Source organism: Acinonyx jubatus, chromosome A2 (genome assembly GCF_027475565.1).
Source record: "Acinonyx jubatus isolate Ajub_Pintada_27869175 chromosome A2, VMU_Ajub_asm_v1.0, whole genome shotgun sequence".
Classification (NCBI taxonomy): Eukaryota; Metazoa; Chordata; class Mammalia; order Carnivora; family Felidae; genus Acinonyx; species Acinonyx jubatus.
In genome coordinates this window covers 70,239,740-70,257,478 of record NC_069383.1, presented here as the reverse complement: position 1 = coordinate 70,257,478, position 17,739 = coordinate 70,239,740, and the positions used below count along the sequence as shown (strand labels likewise).

General features: G+C 34.2%; 1 protein-coding gene across 7 annotated transcripts in view; it reads left to right on the top strand.

Annotated features, from left to right (window-relative positions):
• CASD1 (CAS1 domain containing 1) overlaps positions 1–17,739 on the top strand; it is a 66,918-nt gene that overhangs the window by 7,979 nt on the left and 41,200 nt on the right. For all 7 annotated transcript variants that reach the window (XR_003424585.2, XR_008296830.1, XR_003424587.2 and 4 more), the window contains exons 2-7: positions 727–823; positions 1,613–1,733; positions 10,202–10,246; positions 11,722–11,784; positions 16,100–16,144; positions 16,576–16,699. Coding sequence is in view for 2 of the 7 variants with exons in the window: in XM_027071893.2 (XP_026927694.2) it covers positions 727–823; positions 1,613–1,733; positions 10,202–10,246; positions 11,722–11,784; positions 16,100–16,144; positions 16,576–16,699 (495 nt within the window). In the remaining 5 variants the exon portion in view is untranslated. The remainder of the gene's footprint in view (positions 1–726; positions 824–1,612; positions 1,734–10,201; positions 10,247–11,721; positions 11,785–16,099; positions 16,145–16,575; positions 16,700–17,739) is intronic.

Below are 17,739 nucleotides of genomic sequence, written 5' to 3'. Positions count from 1 at the left end.
AAGGGGAGAACGTTAAGAGAGGTAGACAGGCTGAATATTAAAAACTAAAATCTGCATTTGTTGTTGATACTGATCCTATGTACCTTCAGCCACCATGTAGCTAAAATAGTTTTATGTTACTTTGTAAATTATAAAAGGATGAAGTTTTAGTGACCTCAATAAGAAGTTCTTGAATAAATCCTTTTCTCTGTTTCCACATTTACAGAATAGGGATAGCATACTTCCTCACAGGAAAGTTGTGAAAATCAGGGAGTTGGTTTAAAAAATATTTTAATTACTATATTTCCAGATGTGCAAATGCACCATACGCTGTAATGGTTGAATAGGAAGACATTTCCAAAGTCTTCTCTCTTATTCCTTAAACTCTTCTTTCCCAACTAGGAGTGGTAAGCAGGTTTAAGGGCTAGTTTGAGGTTGAGATGATGTCCCTAGAAAGAGAACCTGAAGCAGAAGGCACTGCCAAAGCAGTGAATGTAGCACTTGAGAGTTAGGAGTCTCTTCTATCTTCTATAGTGAGGTATCTGTCATTAGTGGTTCTTTTCCTCCTGAATATTAATGTATTAATATTTACTGTGCTTCTCAGGGATGTATAAATAATGTACCGAGAAGGTACAGTGAAGCATAGAAAACTATGCTTTCTGATCTCAGAGAGCTTACATGGGGTCAGATAATCAATGTATAAAAATATAACTATTGTTTACAATATTGTTTGTTTAACTGTTACAGGCAATGATTCATGTGAATACCTTCTCTCAAGTGGCAGATTTCTTGGAGAGAAAGTTTGGCAACCTCACAGTTGCATGATGCATAAATACAAAATCAGGTAAGTTTTCTTATTTCGTTGTTTTTTTCTTTCCCCAGATAGGTCTTTTTTTTTAATGTTTATTTATTTATTTTTGAGAGAGAAAGAGCACATGCATGAGTGGAGGAGGGGCAAAGAGTGAGGGAGATACAGAATCTGAAGCGGGCTCCAGGCTCAAGGCTGTCAGTGCAGAGCCAGACATGGGACTCAAACTCATGAACCATGAGATCATGACCTGAGCCGAAATCAAGAGTCAGACGCTTAACTGACTGGGCCACCTGGCACCTCTCTAGGATAGGTTTTAATAACGAGTGGAGAAAGGTTGATGAAGCAAAGGAAATACTACATGGTACTTCTCTATATGATGGTAGAGAATTGCCAACAGAGTGTGGGGGTGGGGGTGAGTCCAAATGAAGATTCCTGCCAAAAGCATTAGGGGAAGAATTTTGTCCAAGCTTCTTTATCTCAGGTGAGAGATAATCAGGCCCAAGGCAATAAATAGCCCTTGAGAGAAGGACTCTAGCTTTAGGACCTGGATAGCTACCTTGTCGAGTTATTCTGAGATAATGGATATAAAGCACTTAATATACTTAGAGTACATATTAAACACTTAATAAACGGGGGCTGTAAGTATTGAGAGTTAGTTGATCATCCATGGGCTGGTTGATTAAACAAACCTAGCCACCTATTTCTAAAGCAGCGTGAACTGTATGTATAATAATCCTGCACTACTTTCTTCACAAACTGTGCTTTGAAATGCCAACATGCTGATTTTACTTATTGCAGTTAATGTTTCTTTGTTGATTTCAGTGAAGCAAAGAACTGTCTTGTAGATAAACATATTGCATTTATTGGAGATTCCAGAATTCGTCAGTTGTTTTATTCTTTTGTAAAAATAATTAATCCCCAATTCAAAGAAGAAGGAAATAAGGTAAAACTTACCTATTTTCTTTATTGTTTTAGAAGTTAACCACCTGAATAGTTATAGGAGGAATGTGTCTTTTCATGATAACAAAAAGAGTGATAAAAGTTTTATTACTTTGGTTTTGGGAAAGGTGGAAGGAAAAAGGGACGATGGGGAATATCATAGAGAACATAATGAGGAACATAAGAAAAATAAGTGGTGGCAACAGATTAGTAAACCTTTTATTACCTGAAACTTCTAATTTTCAGAAATGATAAGTTCTTTCAGTGGAAATTTTTTTGAGAATTCCTTACAACAAAAACTAAGAGCAAATATCCCTTATTCTTCTTTTCATATTTGCCATATTTCTTTTCAGTCTCTTTAAAATAATAATCTTGTAATCTTTTAGCATGTCTTATGTCTTGTTTCCACCACTTATCATAATTCATGGTATTATTATATAATCAATGTAAGTATCATCATAATGGCAACATGTTATTGAATGGATATGATGTAATATATAATTTTCTTTTTTCTTCTTGTACTTTTGTATTTTTTTTTACTTTTACAATTTAAGAAAGGACATTCTCAATTACATCTTTGTGTGAAAACTTTGCTTTTTAAATTATTTCTGTAGATGGAATCCCTGCAATGCAAATATTAGGTTAAAGAATCCAGTTTAAAAAATATTGATTATATTGCTAAACTATTTTCATTTATACTGTTATTGGCAATGCCCATCAGGACCTAATTTTCTGCAACTGTACTGGCACTGGGCAATTATGCTATATAATTAAAACAACAATGCAACAAATATCTGCTACTTTTATAGAAAATTTCTGATTTTATTTTTTAAAATTTATTTATTTATTTTAACGTTTATTTATTTTTGAGACAGAGAGAGACAGAGCACGAACAGGGGAGGGGCAGAGAGAGAGGGAGACACAGAATCGGAAGCAGGCTCCAGGCTCTGAGCCATCAGCCCAGAGCCCAACGCGGGGCTCAAGCTCACGGACCGTGAGATCGTGACCTGAGCTGAAGTCGGACGCTTAACTGACTGAGCCACTCAGGCACCCCGAAAATTTCTGATTTTAAAAATATATCTTTGAAAACTACAAGAATGGATCTCTCTCTATATATATTTGTTAATTAATTTGTTGATTAGTTAATATTTTATGAATCATCATACCTTTCTTTTTATACATTTTTAAGTGATCCAAAGTTCGAATCCCTGTCTTCAGCTGTGTATGATTGGGAGTGGGCAATAGCAAGGAGAGAAAAGTGAAATACAAGAAAGTTCAGAATTTTAGGGGGAATAGCTCATGATTTTATGATGAAAATCTGCCTGTTCACCTCAACTTGCCCTGTGGTAAGGAGTTAAAAAATTAGGGACTTCACAGCTAAACATCTAGCCACATAGTAATGATAGTAGTGGGTGCTAAATTCCTTGAGAACTGTTCTTTGTGAGAAGAATCCATCAGCTATTAGAAATTTTGTCCACTAGAAAAGGCTAGTATAGATTTTAAATCTGCATAATGGAAAATGATAAAGTCAATTTTTCATTTAATTTGGTATCTGTAAATGTATTTTTCATTGGTAATTATATACATAAAATTATATAGAAAATTGGAACTATTGAATTCTATGAGATTATCACAATTTAAGGTAAAAAAACTTAAATGAACTTCTAAAAAGTAGAGAGATTTCTGACTTCAAAGAAACAGTTTTAGTATTTCTAGGCACAGAATAGTGTGAATTTCTGAAAATTGGAATAATAGATTTGGCAACAATTAGTTGAAATAAACTATAATGGTTTAGTTTATAGCCCAAAGTGGGCATAATATGGTACATTGTTTCTGAGCCCTAGTTATAACACCTAGGTTTCCAATTTTCATTGTTTAGAGGTGCCTGGTTAACCCACAATTATCAAACCAGATACATTTAAGTGTATATGCATTCTAAAAAGAAACAAAGACAGTTTGTCGTAGACATTTACTGAGAAACTAGTTCAAATTGCTAGTGGAGCATTTGCCAAAATGTATTTTACTTAGTTCTCTTGTCTCTGAACACCTTGAAGACAGAGATTATATATTATCATTATTATTTTTTAAATACATGTCTTATGTCTCACCCAGTCTGGCACATTGTATAAGCTGATTATTTTTATTATTGTTTTAGCCTCGGTGTGGGTTAGTTTGGGTAGAAGTATTGAAGATAGTTCTTTGTTTGAATTTTCTTCTTTCCTGTATTGAGGCAAAAAGAATTTTATTTTATTTATTTATTTTTTTTAAGTTGATTCATTTTTGAAAGACAGAGAATGAGCAGGGGAAGGGCAAAAGGAGAGGGAGACACAGGATCTGAAGCAGACTCCAGGCTCTGAGCTGTCAGCACAGAGCTGGATGCTGGACTCTAACCCACAAACCATGAGATTGTGACCCGAGCTGAAGTCAGAAGCTTAAACGACTGAGCCATCCAGGCACCACAAGGCAAAAGGAATTTTAAAGAAGCTATAGAGCAGGACTTTTTTCAAATTCTGTTTTGTAGATTAGTTCTGTAGAAGCCGTGGTCAAATAAGTTTGGGCAGCACTAGATGTTATATCCCCTTTTCAATGATTTTAATTTAGGCTAGGTTGTTAAAAACTTGGACGTCTTGCAGTAAAACAACAACGACAACAACAACAAAACTGTGTTGCTTTCAGCTGGAGGGCAAACTAGATACTCTGGGGGCCCCTTCTACCTCAAACTAACTAGATCCTAGATTTAAAAAAAAAAAACAAAAAACTTGTTGATGTGTTTCTAGACTTTGAGGAAATGGGACACACTCCCCCCAAAAGGAACAAACTATGATTCAAATCAGAGATGGGAACAATAATAGTAGGTACTCAGTAGGGGTTCAGGTTGACCTGAAGACAGATGCCAAAGGCTGCAGTAGAAAACTAAGCTTTGGGCCAGCATATTTCTCAGTAGTAATATTGGAAGCCAGAAGACACTAGAATAATAGCTTTAAACTTCTGACAGAAAGTAAATTTCAACCTCGAATTATATTGTGTATCTAGCATACAATGTCTGTTCTTGAAATTTAGAACATTTTCAGATAAACAAAAGTGAAGAGGGTTTACTGCTAGATAGACTTACAGTAAAGGACTTTTTAAAGGGTAAACTTCAGGAAGAAAGGAAATAATTAAAAAAAAAAATGATCTGAAATGTAAGAAGCAGTGGTTAAAGAAAATCCTAAACAGGTAAATCTAAACAAACACTGTCTATATAAAATAATAATTCTTTTTTACATTTTACAAAAAGACTGTATTAAAGAACTAGCCAATAATAGCTTATAAATCAGAGGGAGATGGTCAGTTTTCTAATGTCCTCTTTACTCTTTAAAGTATTATCTTACTTCAGAACGTAAGTTAAAGATGATAGTAAAATTTCAAGAGCAAAGGATAAAAGAATTAGGATGTGTGAATTCCAAACCAGAAGAACAAAAAAATTAAAACCAAACTCATCTAATGCCAAATATATGTGCCATACATACATACACATGCACACACACATATATGCTCACACACATACATTCATATGTATATATACAAAAACATATGTACGTGTGAAAATCAGTGTTTATATATATTCCACATATATAAAAAAACCTATGTATGTGTGAGGGAGCTAGAAATCAAAAAGTAAAATGGTAGAAACATTTATAATCAAAATAAGGGTAGCAGTCTAAACTTGCCTACCAAACAGATTTTCAGATTGGTTTTTAAAAGAACTTTCTGCTGCTTCAAAATACATACCTAAAACAAAAGGATATGGAAGGTTGTAATTAAAAATGAGAAAAGATTTATTAGACAAATACTTATTAAAGAAAGATAAGTCATATTAATGTGAGACAATAGATGGTAAGGCAAAAAGTATTATCAGGGATACAGATACTTTTTAATGACAAAAGTTTCAAATCACTAAGATTTTAAACTCATGCACATGAAATAAATTAACCTTAAAATATATAAAGCAAAATTAATGTGATTACAGTGAGGAGTTGACAAATACTCCATCAAAGTGAGAGAATTGCTCACTGCTCATGCATTTAATGATAGGACAAGCAAAATTACTAAGCATATCTGATTTTATGAACTTACAGCTCAATACTTAAAGAAGACACTAAAAAATAAAATAATATATTTTTTCAAAGTATATGTGGAACCTTTTTTGACAACATGTTGGGCCATTAAGCAGGCCTTGACAATATCAGAGAATTGGTATTGTTCTGTCTCTATGAGATTAGTTCCTTTATATTCTAACTTAACCTGATAAAAATTCTAGACGCCTACAGTAAATATCCCTAATAGTGAAATGTTAGACACATTTATGTTAAACTCAATAAGAAGAAAGGCTGCCCATTATTGCTGCTTCTGTTCAGCATTATATTAGAGGCCCTTAGCGAAGGAAAGGTAAAGATGTAAAGATTAGAAAGAGATAGACTCAGAATTTCATATGATACAATTATATACAAAGAAAACTCTGAAGAATCTATAGAAAATTACTAGATGTAATAAAAACTTCAACAAGATAGTTGATATTAAGATAAACATACAAAAATTAATTGTAACTCAATAAAGCTGTTAAAAGTGAATTGCATACTGCACTCCAGGAATATAGAATTCAAAATACTTAAAATATACTGTATACAAAAGTAACAAAAACCATATAGTACATAGGAACAAGCCTCGCAAACGTGGATGATTTCTGTATACAGAAAAAAAATTTTATGTAAACTTTAAAATGATATAATTAAATGGAAAATATATACTATATTTTGGAATGAGAAGAATCAATATTGTAAATATGTCAGTTATTCCTAAATTGATCTGTAGGTTCAATGTAATTCAAATAAAATCCTAACAGGATTTGTTGTGGGACTTTACCAGTTGATCCTAAATTTTACGTGGAAGGGCAGTGGACCAAGAATAACAACAACAGATCTGAAGAGCAAGGTGGAAAAGACTTATCTTCCAGTATCAGGACTGATTTTAACTGTGTTGTAATAAAGACAATGTGGTGTTGGTAGAGCTAAATCAAGAAACCAATTGAACAGGATATAGAACTTTAAAATAAATGCGTGCATATACAAAGACTTAATAAATAACAGAGATGCCATTAAAGATCCCTGGAGAAAAGAAGGTCTATCTAATTAATGATCTGAGGCATCATTATGGTTATGGTTATACATATAGAAAAAAGTGAAATTGGAAGCCCTACCTCACACCATCAAGTAAAATCATTTCTAGATGAATTTAGACTTAAATGTGGAAGCCAAAACTTTTAAACCTTTAGGAAAAAAAAATGCAGGGGAATATCTTCATTACTTCAAGTAGGAAAAAGTTTCTTACATAAGAAACAAAACATGCTAACCATAAAATAAAAGATGGATAAATTCACATGCCTTAAGATTAAGAGTATCTGTTTTCCAAAAGATACCTGACAGAAAAAAGCTAAGCTACAAACTAGAAGATATTTATAATATACATCCAAGAGATGTAAGGAATCACAAATTAAAAAAAAAAAAAAAAAAAAGACAACCTAATAGAAAACGAAAGGGTAAAGGCATGGCCAGTCATTTCACAGAAAAGAAAACATAAATCCCAGCATGAATCTAAAAGATGTTTAACTTCATTGGTAATCAGGGAAATTCAAATTAAGACCATAGTGAAATACCATTTTATACCTACTTATGTGACAGAAATTAAATTTGACAATGGCAAAAAAATATGAAATCTGACAAGATTTATTAAAGACTCTGTATCTGAAACTGTTGATGAAAATATAAATTATTAAAACACTTCAGAAAATAACTTACATTATCATGTGAGGGTGAATATTTGTATGGCCTGTGAACCTGTAGGGAAACTCTTACTCATGTAAGAGATATGCACAAGAGGGTAACTGTCAGTGCTGTTTATAATCGAGATTTGGTGTGTTTTATCAACCGGCCTAGACTCTACAAAAATAATAAATATAATATTTGATATATATAAATATGATAAGTTCATTGACGTATGAAAGTTTTATCTTTTTTTAATTTTTATTTAAAAAAAAAAATTTTTTTTAACGTTTATTTATTTTTGAGACAGAGAGAGTCAGAGCATGAACGGGGGAGGGTCAGAGAGAGAGGGAGACACAGAATCGGAAGCAGGCTCCAGGCTCTGGGCCATCATCAGCCCAGAGCCCGACGCGGGGCTCGAACTCACGGACCGTGAGATCGTGACCTGAGCTAAAGTCGGACGCTTAACCGACTGAGCCACCCAGGCACCCCGACGTATGAAAGTTTTAAAAGGCCAGGAGATGTTCTAGATTTAAAGAGTAAAGAGACATGATAAAGAGATATGATTTTAATTGAATTCTAGATTAAAATAGAAGAGCTATAGAGAGGGGTGCCTGGGTGGCTCAGGGTCAAGTATCCCGACTTCGGCTCAAATCATCATCTCACAGTTCATGAGTTTGAGCCCCACGTCAGGCTCTGGGCTGACAGCTCAAAGTCTGGAGCCTACTTCGGATTCTGTGTCTCCCTCTCTCTCTACCCTCCCCTGCTCATGCTCTGTCTCTATCTCTCTCTCTCTCTCAAAAATAAACATTTAAAAAAATTTTTTAAAAAAACTATAGCGAGGAAAAAAGAAGAGAGTGGAAAATTTGAACATGGACTGTATATTAGATTAATATTTTATCAATGTCAGATTTCTTAGGTGGGATTATAGTATTGAGGTTATGTAAAAGAATATTCATGTTCTTAGGAAATACATGCTGATGTTTTTAAGGGTGAAATGTTATGTCTGCACTTTACTTTTTTTTTTCCAATATATGAAATTTATTGTCAAATTGGTTTCCATACAACACCCAGTGCTCATCCTGCACTTTACTTTTATATGGTTCAGTAAAAGGAAAACAATGTATATGTCTATGCAGAGAGAGACAAGAAGCTGGTGGAGGAAATGTTAACAATTCATAAAGGGTATTTGGGGTGCTCATTATAATTTTGTCAATTTTGCTCTAAGTTTGACATTTTTTTTCTTTTTTTTAAGTTTGACATTTCTCAAAATTAAAAGTGGGAGAGAAAGCCAGTAACACTAAACAATATATCATTAAAGGATGCATATACATGTGACAAAACTATATAATAAAAAGGAAAGCAAAATACAAACAAAATTCAAAGTAGTGAAAGGTCCACATAGGTCATTCAGTGTGTTGGTAGTGCTCTGATTTCTGCGATGGACTCATGAGTGCTTATTTATTTTTACTGTGCTTTGTGACTTACATATGAGACATATTCTTTTGTGTATATCCAAGGAAAAGAAGAGAGAGGTTAAATTGAATTACCTGAGTTATGCAGTAGCTATGGGATAGTAGAAGGAAAACACTTGTGTGATTTGGTCTGACCCAGTAATTCCGAGACTTATTTGACCAAGGAAACTCTTCATAGAACACACCTGAAAGTACAGTTGGTCTCAGAGTCCTTTTGGGAAATGATGCTTGAATTTTAAAAGTTAGCATGCTGATAAAAGTAAGCTTTATTTCACAGAGATATAAGTATAAATACTGTTTGTCTGGTTAGATTAATGAAGACATTTCAACCTTGGTTTTAGGAAGAATTACCTTTTTTATTTGACCACTTGTATCCCCCACCCCACCCTAGAGTTTTATGGAATGCTTGGTTACTAGAAGTTGTCTCCAAACTCTGATTTTTTTATTCAACTGGACCATTTATACAGTCTTTGAAACGAAACCCAAAATAACCTAGAGCCGTATATGTGCACTCCTGTTCAGACAAGACTGATACTAGTGTATTGTTGAGAACAGACTAGATGTTGCTGCAGCAACAAACCACTCTACAACCGTAACAGAACAGAAGTTTATTTCTCACTTAGAGCTACATTTTGTGGGTGGGTTGGCAAGAGGTTTTACTCTATGCAGTCATTTGGAGATCCCTCCTTGTTGGAATTTATACCACCTTCCAGTTGTACCAGCCTCTGTAGTCTCAGCATCAGGTTAAGTCAGAGACTAGAGAATTACCCTGAGAAATTCAGCTGGGAGTGACCCACATCACATCTAGCCATGTTACGTTGGCTAGAACTAGTCATGTGGTTCTAACTGGTGGGGACTCAGGAAATGCAGAGGAGCTCTCCATCTCTGCCATAGATAATAATATTAAGACTAAATTGGAATGTGGCAATCTTGGCAAAAAGATACAGGTTCACATAACTGCTTGTTTGGAGTTGAGGTTTTATCTTTAGACTCTATCTTAGATGTTAAAAATCACATATAAACAATTTAGTGTCACTTATTTTTTGGTATTCTATGCAAGTGTTTTTCCCTTCAGGTTGAATATAGATAATTGAGATGTAGTGCATAAATAAATCAGCAAAAGCAGCTAAAGGGAGAATTAATGACATAAAATTAATCTATACATTAATATTCCTTGGTTTCTCTCTTTTTAATGACAGCATGGAAACATTCCTTTTGAAGACAAGATTTCATCAGTTAAAGTGGTAGGTTAATGTAACAGTAAGCTAAATGTTATGTTGAAACTATATTCATTGGTTAATTTATTTGTAGATCAGCTAACGCTTTGTAGGTATTAAATATATTTCAGTGTATTTAGAGTAGATAAGAATGGTAAAATGATTGAATAAATGTTTGTATGCACAGTTTTGTGTAATGAAATGGAAAATTTGGTCTCAGATTTTTTAATCCAGAAAATAATAATCTTGTATGTTAATTTGAAGCCAGTATGTGTTCAGGATTAATATCCATAAAAGAATATCTGTGACTTTTCTGAATTCCTAGTCACAGTGACTTCTCCTACTGAGAATACAGTAGGGGTCAAGACAAAAATGTCCTAGACTTAATGGATTTTGAAAGTCATTACAGTTCACTACATGCTTTAAATGTGGAATAAGGATGGTGAAAAGGAAAAAGTGGGAGGCGCCTGGGTGGCTCAGTTGGTTGAGCTTCTGACTCTTGATTTTAACTCTTTTAGCTTTTGGATTTAACTCCCAGGGTTGTGCGATTGAGCCCCAAGTCTTACTCCGTGCCGAAGGTGGAGCCTGCGTAAGATTCTCTCTTCTTTGCCCCCTCCCCTGCTCTCACTGTCTCTCCCTCTAAAAATAATAATAAAAAAAAAAAAATTAAAAAAGGAAGAAGTGGGCATTAGGAATGTACAAAACAGTGAATTAAAAATAGTTTTCCTCTTTGAGAAAGATGTTTTAACTGAAGCTTCAAGGATAAGTAGGAGCGAGTCAGGCTCAGTGGAGAAGTTTCATGAGCATTGTAGGCAGAACAGTATGTGCAAAATCCTAGAGAAAAAAGGAGCACATAGAGCATTCCAGGAGCTGAAGGAGAATCAACAGGGTACTTAAAGTGAGGGGAAAGTGGGAGGAGAAAAGGTAGAATGTCTTGGTAGAGGCCAGATCCTATATACCTCCTTAGTAGTTTTAAGGACTTTGAAATTTATTCTGAGGACAATTGAAAGTCCTTGAATATTTAAGCAAGGATGTGTGGCAAGATCAGATTTAAATTTTAAAAGATGACTGTGGAGAATAGTTTAGAGGAAAGTAGAAGTGGATACAAGAATTCCTGTGAGGCCCTTGGGAAACCGAGATGGGAGATGAAGATGTCATGGACAAGGTGTGTTTTACTTTAGGTACTCTTTTTTTTTTTTTTTTAATGTTTATTCATTTTTGAGACAGAGGGAGACAGAGTGCAAGGAGGGGAGGAGCAGAGATAGAGGGAGACACAGAATCCAAGGCAGGCTCCAGGCTCCGAGCAGTCAGCACAGAGCCCAACGCGGGGCTCGAACTCACGAACTGTGAGATCATGACCTGAGCTGAAGTCGGATGCTTAACTGACTGAGCCACCCAGGCACCCCTTACTTTAGGTACTCTTGAAGAGATGGGTTCATGTTTCTTTTAGGCAGCACGAATAAGTTTCTTTGACTTTTTATTCACTATGTTTCTTTTTTTAGGATTTTCTATGGCATCCAGAAGTTAATGGTTCTATGAAACAGTGTATCAAAGTATGGACTGAGGTCTGTATTGGAACATCTAGGTCTCTCTGGTTTTAAGCAACCAAATTTTAAAAGCTCATGAGCACTCCTTGTGTTTCTCCCCCTTACTTGCCTGTCCTACTCTTCTGTCTGTGCCGACTTTCTTCATAGTGACTAATTGTGCTGGATGGATCCGGTCACTTTACTGAGAAGAGGGACTTTTGCTCTAGTACCTCTGCTGCCACCACTCTAACCCTACTGTGGTTATGCTGATGCCACATTTTCCAGACAGAATTTTCTGTTACTTCTGTTGCCCAGTTAGCTCAAACCCAGGTCATCTTCTTGCACAACATACATTCTCTTGAGCATGTTCCCACTTTTTCAAACTCATGCCCAGATTCTTCAGGAAACTTTTGTTGTTGTTGTTGTTGTTGTTAAATAGCCTGTTTTCTTCCCTTTTATCATTACATTTGTGGCCCATAAGTCAAGTCTGGCATATTTTGGCTCATAATGTTTGGAGATAGATATAAGGGCAAGCATTCTATTCACCTCGAAAACCCCAAAGTCCTTTCTAGAATCTCCACAGTAGTCTCCATATAGCTCTTTGTCCTTTACTTAAACCTGTCTTCTTTCCTTAGAGGTATTTGCATTTGGGATGGATAAAACAGTATTCAATTTTGTTGACCTTGTTTTGCTTAATTACTTATACTGCACTGGTATTTTTCTTTGCTTCTTTTCACAGTACATGTTTAGCACTGCAACCACTTCATACACCAAATAAGCTTTTGTAGGATCCAGTGGGAACCTAGTCAACATTTCTAAATTTTTTTTTTTTGACAAAATGTGTTTAAGTTTTCAAAAAACAAAATATGAAGACAAATTCTAGAATTCAACTTTCTGGTAACTTGCAGTCTCACATAATTGTATTTTGTCTTTGTTGATTTGTTTATTCCAAAAGTGTAGAATAATGTTACATGTATATATTTCAAATGATTTAAACATATGTTTTATATTTGTGCTGGACCTGGAAGTATATCATTAAAGTAGTAGAAATTCACAGTTAAAGAAACATCAATGCAGTATAATTTATAAGTCCTGTAAAATCATCGATAACTTTTTTTATTTACTAACCTGGAGTTACATTGCATATCCAGATTTTCAGTTCTTATAATTTGCTAAAACTAGTTTTTAGAGCTTTAGATTCTATTGTAAGATTCCTTATGACTACTGGGGGATAGGAAGGATTCCACTTATTTAGGTAGATGGCTGTGTCATTACTTAAGATTGACTGATTGATTGATTTCATTTATTTAAAAAGTATGTATGTATGCATGTTTTTATGTATTTTTTTATTATTTTTGTAGTAAGCAGCTAGACCCTGAGAATACAACAATCCATATTAGTATTATTTATGTAATATTGCTGGCTTTACATTCAGTGTTAGGAGTGTGGCTAGTAATTAGCCTCAGTCTCAGCCTTCAAAGAATTTTCAGTATCTAGTATATAGTGACTTTCTGATGAATAATAATATGGTAAGATGAAGAGTAAGTACAGAATTGAGCACAAAGAATTATGAAAGCACCATGGATAGAGGCACTTAGGATGGGGGTTGGTTAGATACAGGTGATGGTTTAAGAAAGCTTTACAGAGGAGGTAATATTTCCAGAAGAACTGTGGGGTTAGAAGGATACACTTATTAACTGAAAGAGCATTATTGTAGCCTACAGGCATAAAAGCAAAGTTGAATTTAGACAACTCTGCTGTGATTCAACAGATATTTATTAATCACCTGCCATTTTCTAGGTACTAGGCTAAAAAGTGCTGATACCCAGTTAACATGATAGAGTTCCTCTCCTCAAAGAGCTTCCAGATGAGTGGCAGATATAGTTAATTAAGAAAGTAATGTGACAAGTGCCAAAATAGGGGAAGAATAGGGTACAGCAAGATTACAGAGAATAGGCACTAACTGTAAGTTTTCAAAACTAGTTTTCAGGTAAAGTGATTTTAAGGGTGAGGGCCTGTTATGAGAAAGGAGGGTTGTTTCATGCACAAGAAATAGCATATGCAAAGATACTGAAGATAGACTGTAGCCTATTCAGGGAATCACTGGCAGTTTTAGTATGGCTGGAACTTAAATTCAAAGTGCTTTTTTTATTTGCGTTTGGTTTTGGCTGTTATTTCCATGTGCCTCATTTGAGGAGAGGGCTAATAAGAGATGAGGTAAGCAGATTTACGTTATGAATAATATCTTAAGTTGTATTCGGTGTGGTATAAATTCATTTATCTATCTATCCATGTTTTGATTACTTCTAAATACTTCAGGGTATATTTCCTAAAAATAAGAATATTGAGTTTAATTTGTGTTGAGGGTAGTGGAGAACCACTGAAACGTTTAAACAGAATGGTGACATGTATTGAGGAAGTCATGGGAAATTTGGGTAAACTGTGAAGAAACCAACAATTTAGATTTAATTCTGTAGGTGAGGGCACTCATTAAGAAGTCTGAGCTACTCAGATGGAATTGGAGAATCTGGGTATTGTGTGAGGTGATAGTTGAAGTTACTTGAATGGAAGACATTGAATAGGCACAGAGTTTAGAGATTAAAGAAGAGGACTTGGTAATACAACTATCAAAAACATTTTGAGAAGGGGCAGTAAAGGAGGTAAGAGGAAAAGCAGGAGAAGAATAACTGTATCATGACACACAAGGGGAGGAAAGAGTTTTAAAAAGTGGACAGTCAGAAGTGTCACTTTAGGAACTAGACAGGGTAGAATGAAGCTAACAGAACGTAGAAATCCAGAATTCATGAATGGGATCAGTCTTAGTGCATGGTGAAGCCCCAAATCAAAATGTGATCAATTGAGGCATAAATGAGAGATAAGGAAATTCACATAGGGAGGGCAAAATGCTCTTCCAAGTAATCTGTTGGTTAACAGTACAAGGAGGAAGGATTTGAGAATGAGGCAAGGTTGAAGGAACATTTTTTTAGTCTAAAGATGATATAGCATTTTGTAGATGGGGGAATAAAGGAGGCTAGAGAAGGAAAATGAAATCAATGAGAATTGGAGATTGATCATTCATGGATATATCCCTGGACAGAAAGAGGGGGCCGATAGAGGCACAGAGTAAGGATTAGCCATTAAGAGGATTAGCCATTGACTCTGTTGTTCAAGGAAGATAGGCTGGGAGAAGTTGTAAGAATAGAGGAAGTCTAGAGCACACAAGCCAGATGAATTCCATTTTCTCCATGAAATTTGAGAATTTTATACCAAAAGTGAGAAGGGAGGCAAGAGGGACCTGTAGAAGAGAAATAAGATTTGGGGTTAATGACTGTGACAAATCAGAAAGGGAGCCACCTAGAGATGAGGAAGAAATTCCACTAAAATAGCAGTGTAAAATGAAACACACTAGACTGGAAATGAGAGTATCCATGAAGGAAATTATTGTTATTCTTTTTCTCTGCTTTCATAGTCTTCTACCTTTATAATGAGACAATACCTGTCATTTTTACTTTTCTAGATGAGTCATATTTTTTTCTAATTAAATTTCTTGCTTATTTTTAATTGTTCCTTGTGCATATGATTATAATAGCAGGTCTTTTGATGTGAAAATTGCACTAAATTTAGGAGTCACAAGACTTAAGCTCTGGCTTTGTCCCTTACAGGCCTCAGCAATACCCTATAAACTTTTCTGAGTCTGTATCCTTAATTTGATAAGATGTGTATAATATCTTCCTGCCTGTCTCACGGGTGGCAAGAATCTACATTCAAATGAGCTAATTTAAAAGAACTTAGTAAATTACTAAGTACTGTATAATTGGTAGTATTAGTAATAGTACAATTTGCATTTGATGAGGATTTCTACCAAATTTCTCCTTGTTTCTTTGCACATTGTGGTCTATGATAATTAGCCGTTATACATGTCGGATTTAGCTTTTCCAAAGATTACATTTCTTGCATTTAATTTAACATTTTTCTATGTACCCTCTAGTCTTCATTAATATTTTTTAATTGGCTGACATAATATACTAGAGCTTTACTCTAAACAGTTTACTCCAAATTCAGAATAATATTAGGCCATATTAAATTTCAGTGATATGTTTTGGGCTTTTTTTTTAAGAACACCAAAAAATTAAACGTACAAGCTTCATGCTATTCTGTATAACCACATAACCATGTAAGGTTTTAGGCATTGGATGTGCCATCTTGTTATAATGAGAATCCAATAAGGAACTCAGAAAATTAAAATGCATTTAGAAGGAAGAACTTTAAATTTAAGGCAAAAAGTAAGTGATGTTACTTATATTAATTCCCATAACTGGATAGAACACTCTTATAAAGATTTTTCTTTCTTTAGGATTCTGTTGCAAAGCCCCATGTGATTGTAGCAGGAGCTGCCACAGTAAGTTATTATGCGTATTCTTGCATACAGATTTTTGTTTCATTCTTAAGGACACGCTGAGGAAAAGTTAACTTATGTTAAATAGAATTCTTGATTGTACCTATATTTCAATTACTATTTCTATTATAATTAATGAGGCTGATTTATTTTAATGAAACAATTTGAATAAATTTAGTAAACTTGGTGTTAAATGTCAATATTATTTTATTTATAAAATTACATTCTTCTTGAATGTCATACATTGAGTGTCTAATGTTATATCAGCTTTTTTTAATTGCCTTCATAGATTTCATGAAATAATTTGATGAAATTTTACTCTAATGTTGAATAAAAGTGGAGATTATCTTAAAATAATAACTTTTGTTACAATAGAGCCAGTTATAATTTTTCTGTGATAAATGCTGAATTAATGCTTATTTTTTATTTCTTAGTGGTCTATCAAGATTCACAATGGTAGCAACGAAGCTCTTTCCCAATATAAAATGAACATTACCTCCATAGCACCACTTTTAGAAAAACTGGCAAAGACTAGTGATGTTTATTGGGTCTTACAAGGTAAGGAATGAACAAATGAGTAATGAACAAATGTCATTATGTATATATTTTGAAGCATGGGTTTTTATTGTCTCCTGTTTCAAGAAGCAGAATTACTCCTTTATGAGGATAAATCTTGAAATAAGGTTTGCAAAATTATAATAAATTTGAGTTATTTGCTTTCCTTTTTTGAACTTAAGGAAGAGATAAACTAATAAATATAATAAGTGAAAATAAATAATAAATAAACAAAAATATCCTTTAAGGAGCCTCAGCATACAAAATGGCTGCAGCATATAACAAAAAGAATAAGTTCTCAAAGATAAATGAGATGTTTACCCCTGATTTTTATTTCTTACAAAGTATATTTATGGTGATTGGGAAATACAGAAAAAAATTATTAAGTCTGTTTCACAATATTAGAGTCATTGGAAGCAAATAAATTCTGGAATTGACAGAATGTATTTAAATTCATACCATCTAGTTTATACTTGGTAATGAAATTCTTTAAGAGAAAGTTGACATTAGATCAAGTCATTTCAGGAGTTTATTGAATGTCCATTATTTAATGTCTAGCACTATATGAAATTGCCTTGGATATTTTAGCAATTCAACTGGCTTGTCAGAAACTCTTACAATTATTTCCAAATTGAATGTCAAGTTAAACGGAACAGCAAGAGTAGTGATAATCTATTCTGCAATCTATATTATTTACAAACTCATTGTTAACCTTTCTTTTACTAAAATGAGAAAAAAATTATTTATGGTAAGTGATAAGGGACTTTGATCCTCAATAATATTACCTTACAATTGTATGAGCAAAGCAGTGGCAGGAAAAAAAAAGATTGACTGTTACTCTTAATTAGGCAGTCTTCCCCAATCCAGTTTTATTTATTTTTTTAAATGTTTGTTGATTTATTTTGAGAGAGAGAGAGCATGCGACCAGGGGGAGGGGCAGAGAGAGAGGGAGAGAGAATCCTAAGCAGGCTCCATGCTGTGAGCGCGGAACCTGACGTGGAGCCTGACACAGAGCTTGATCTCAGGGATCCATGAAATCATGA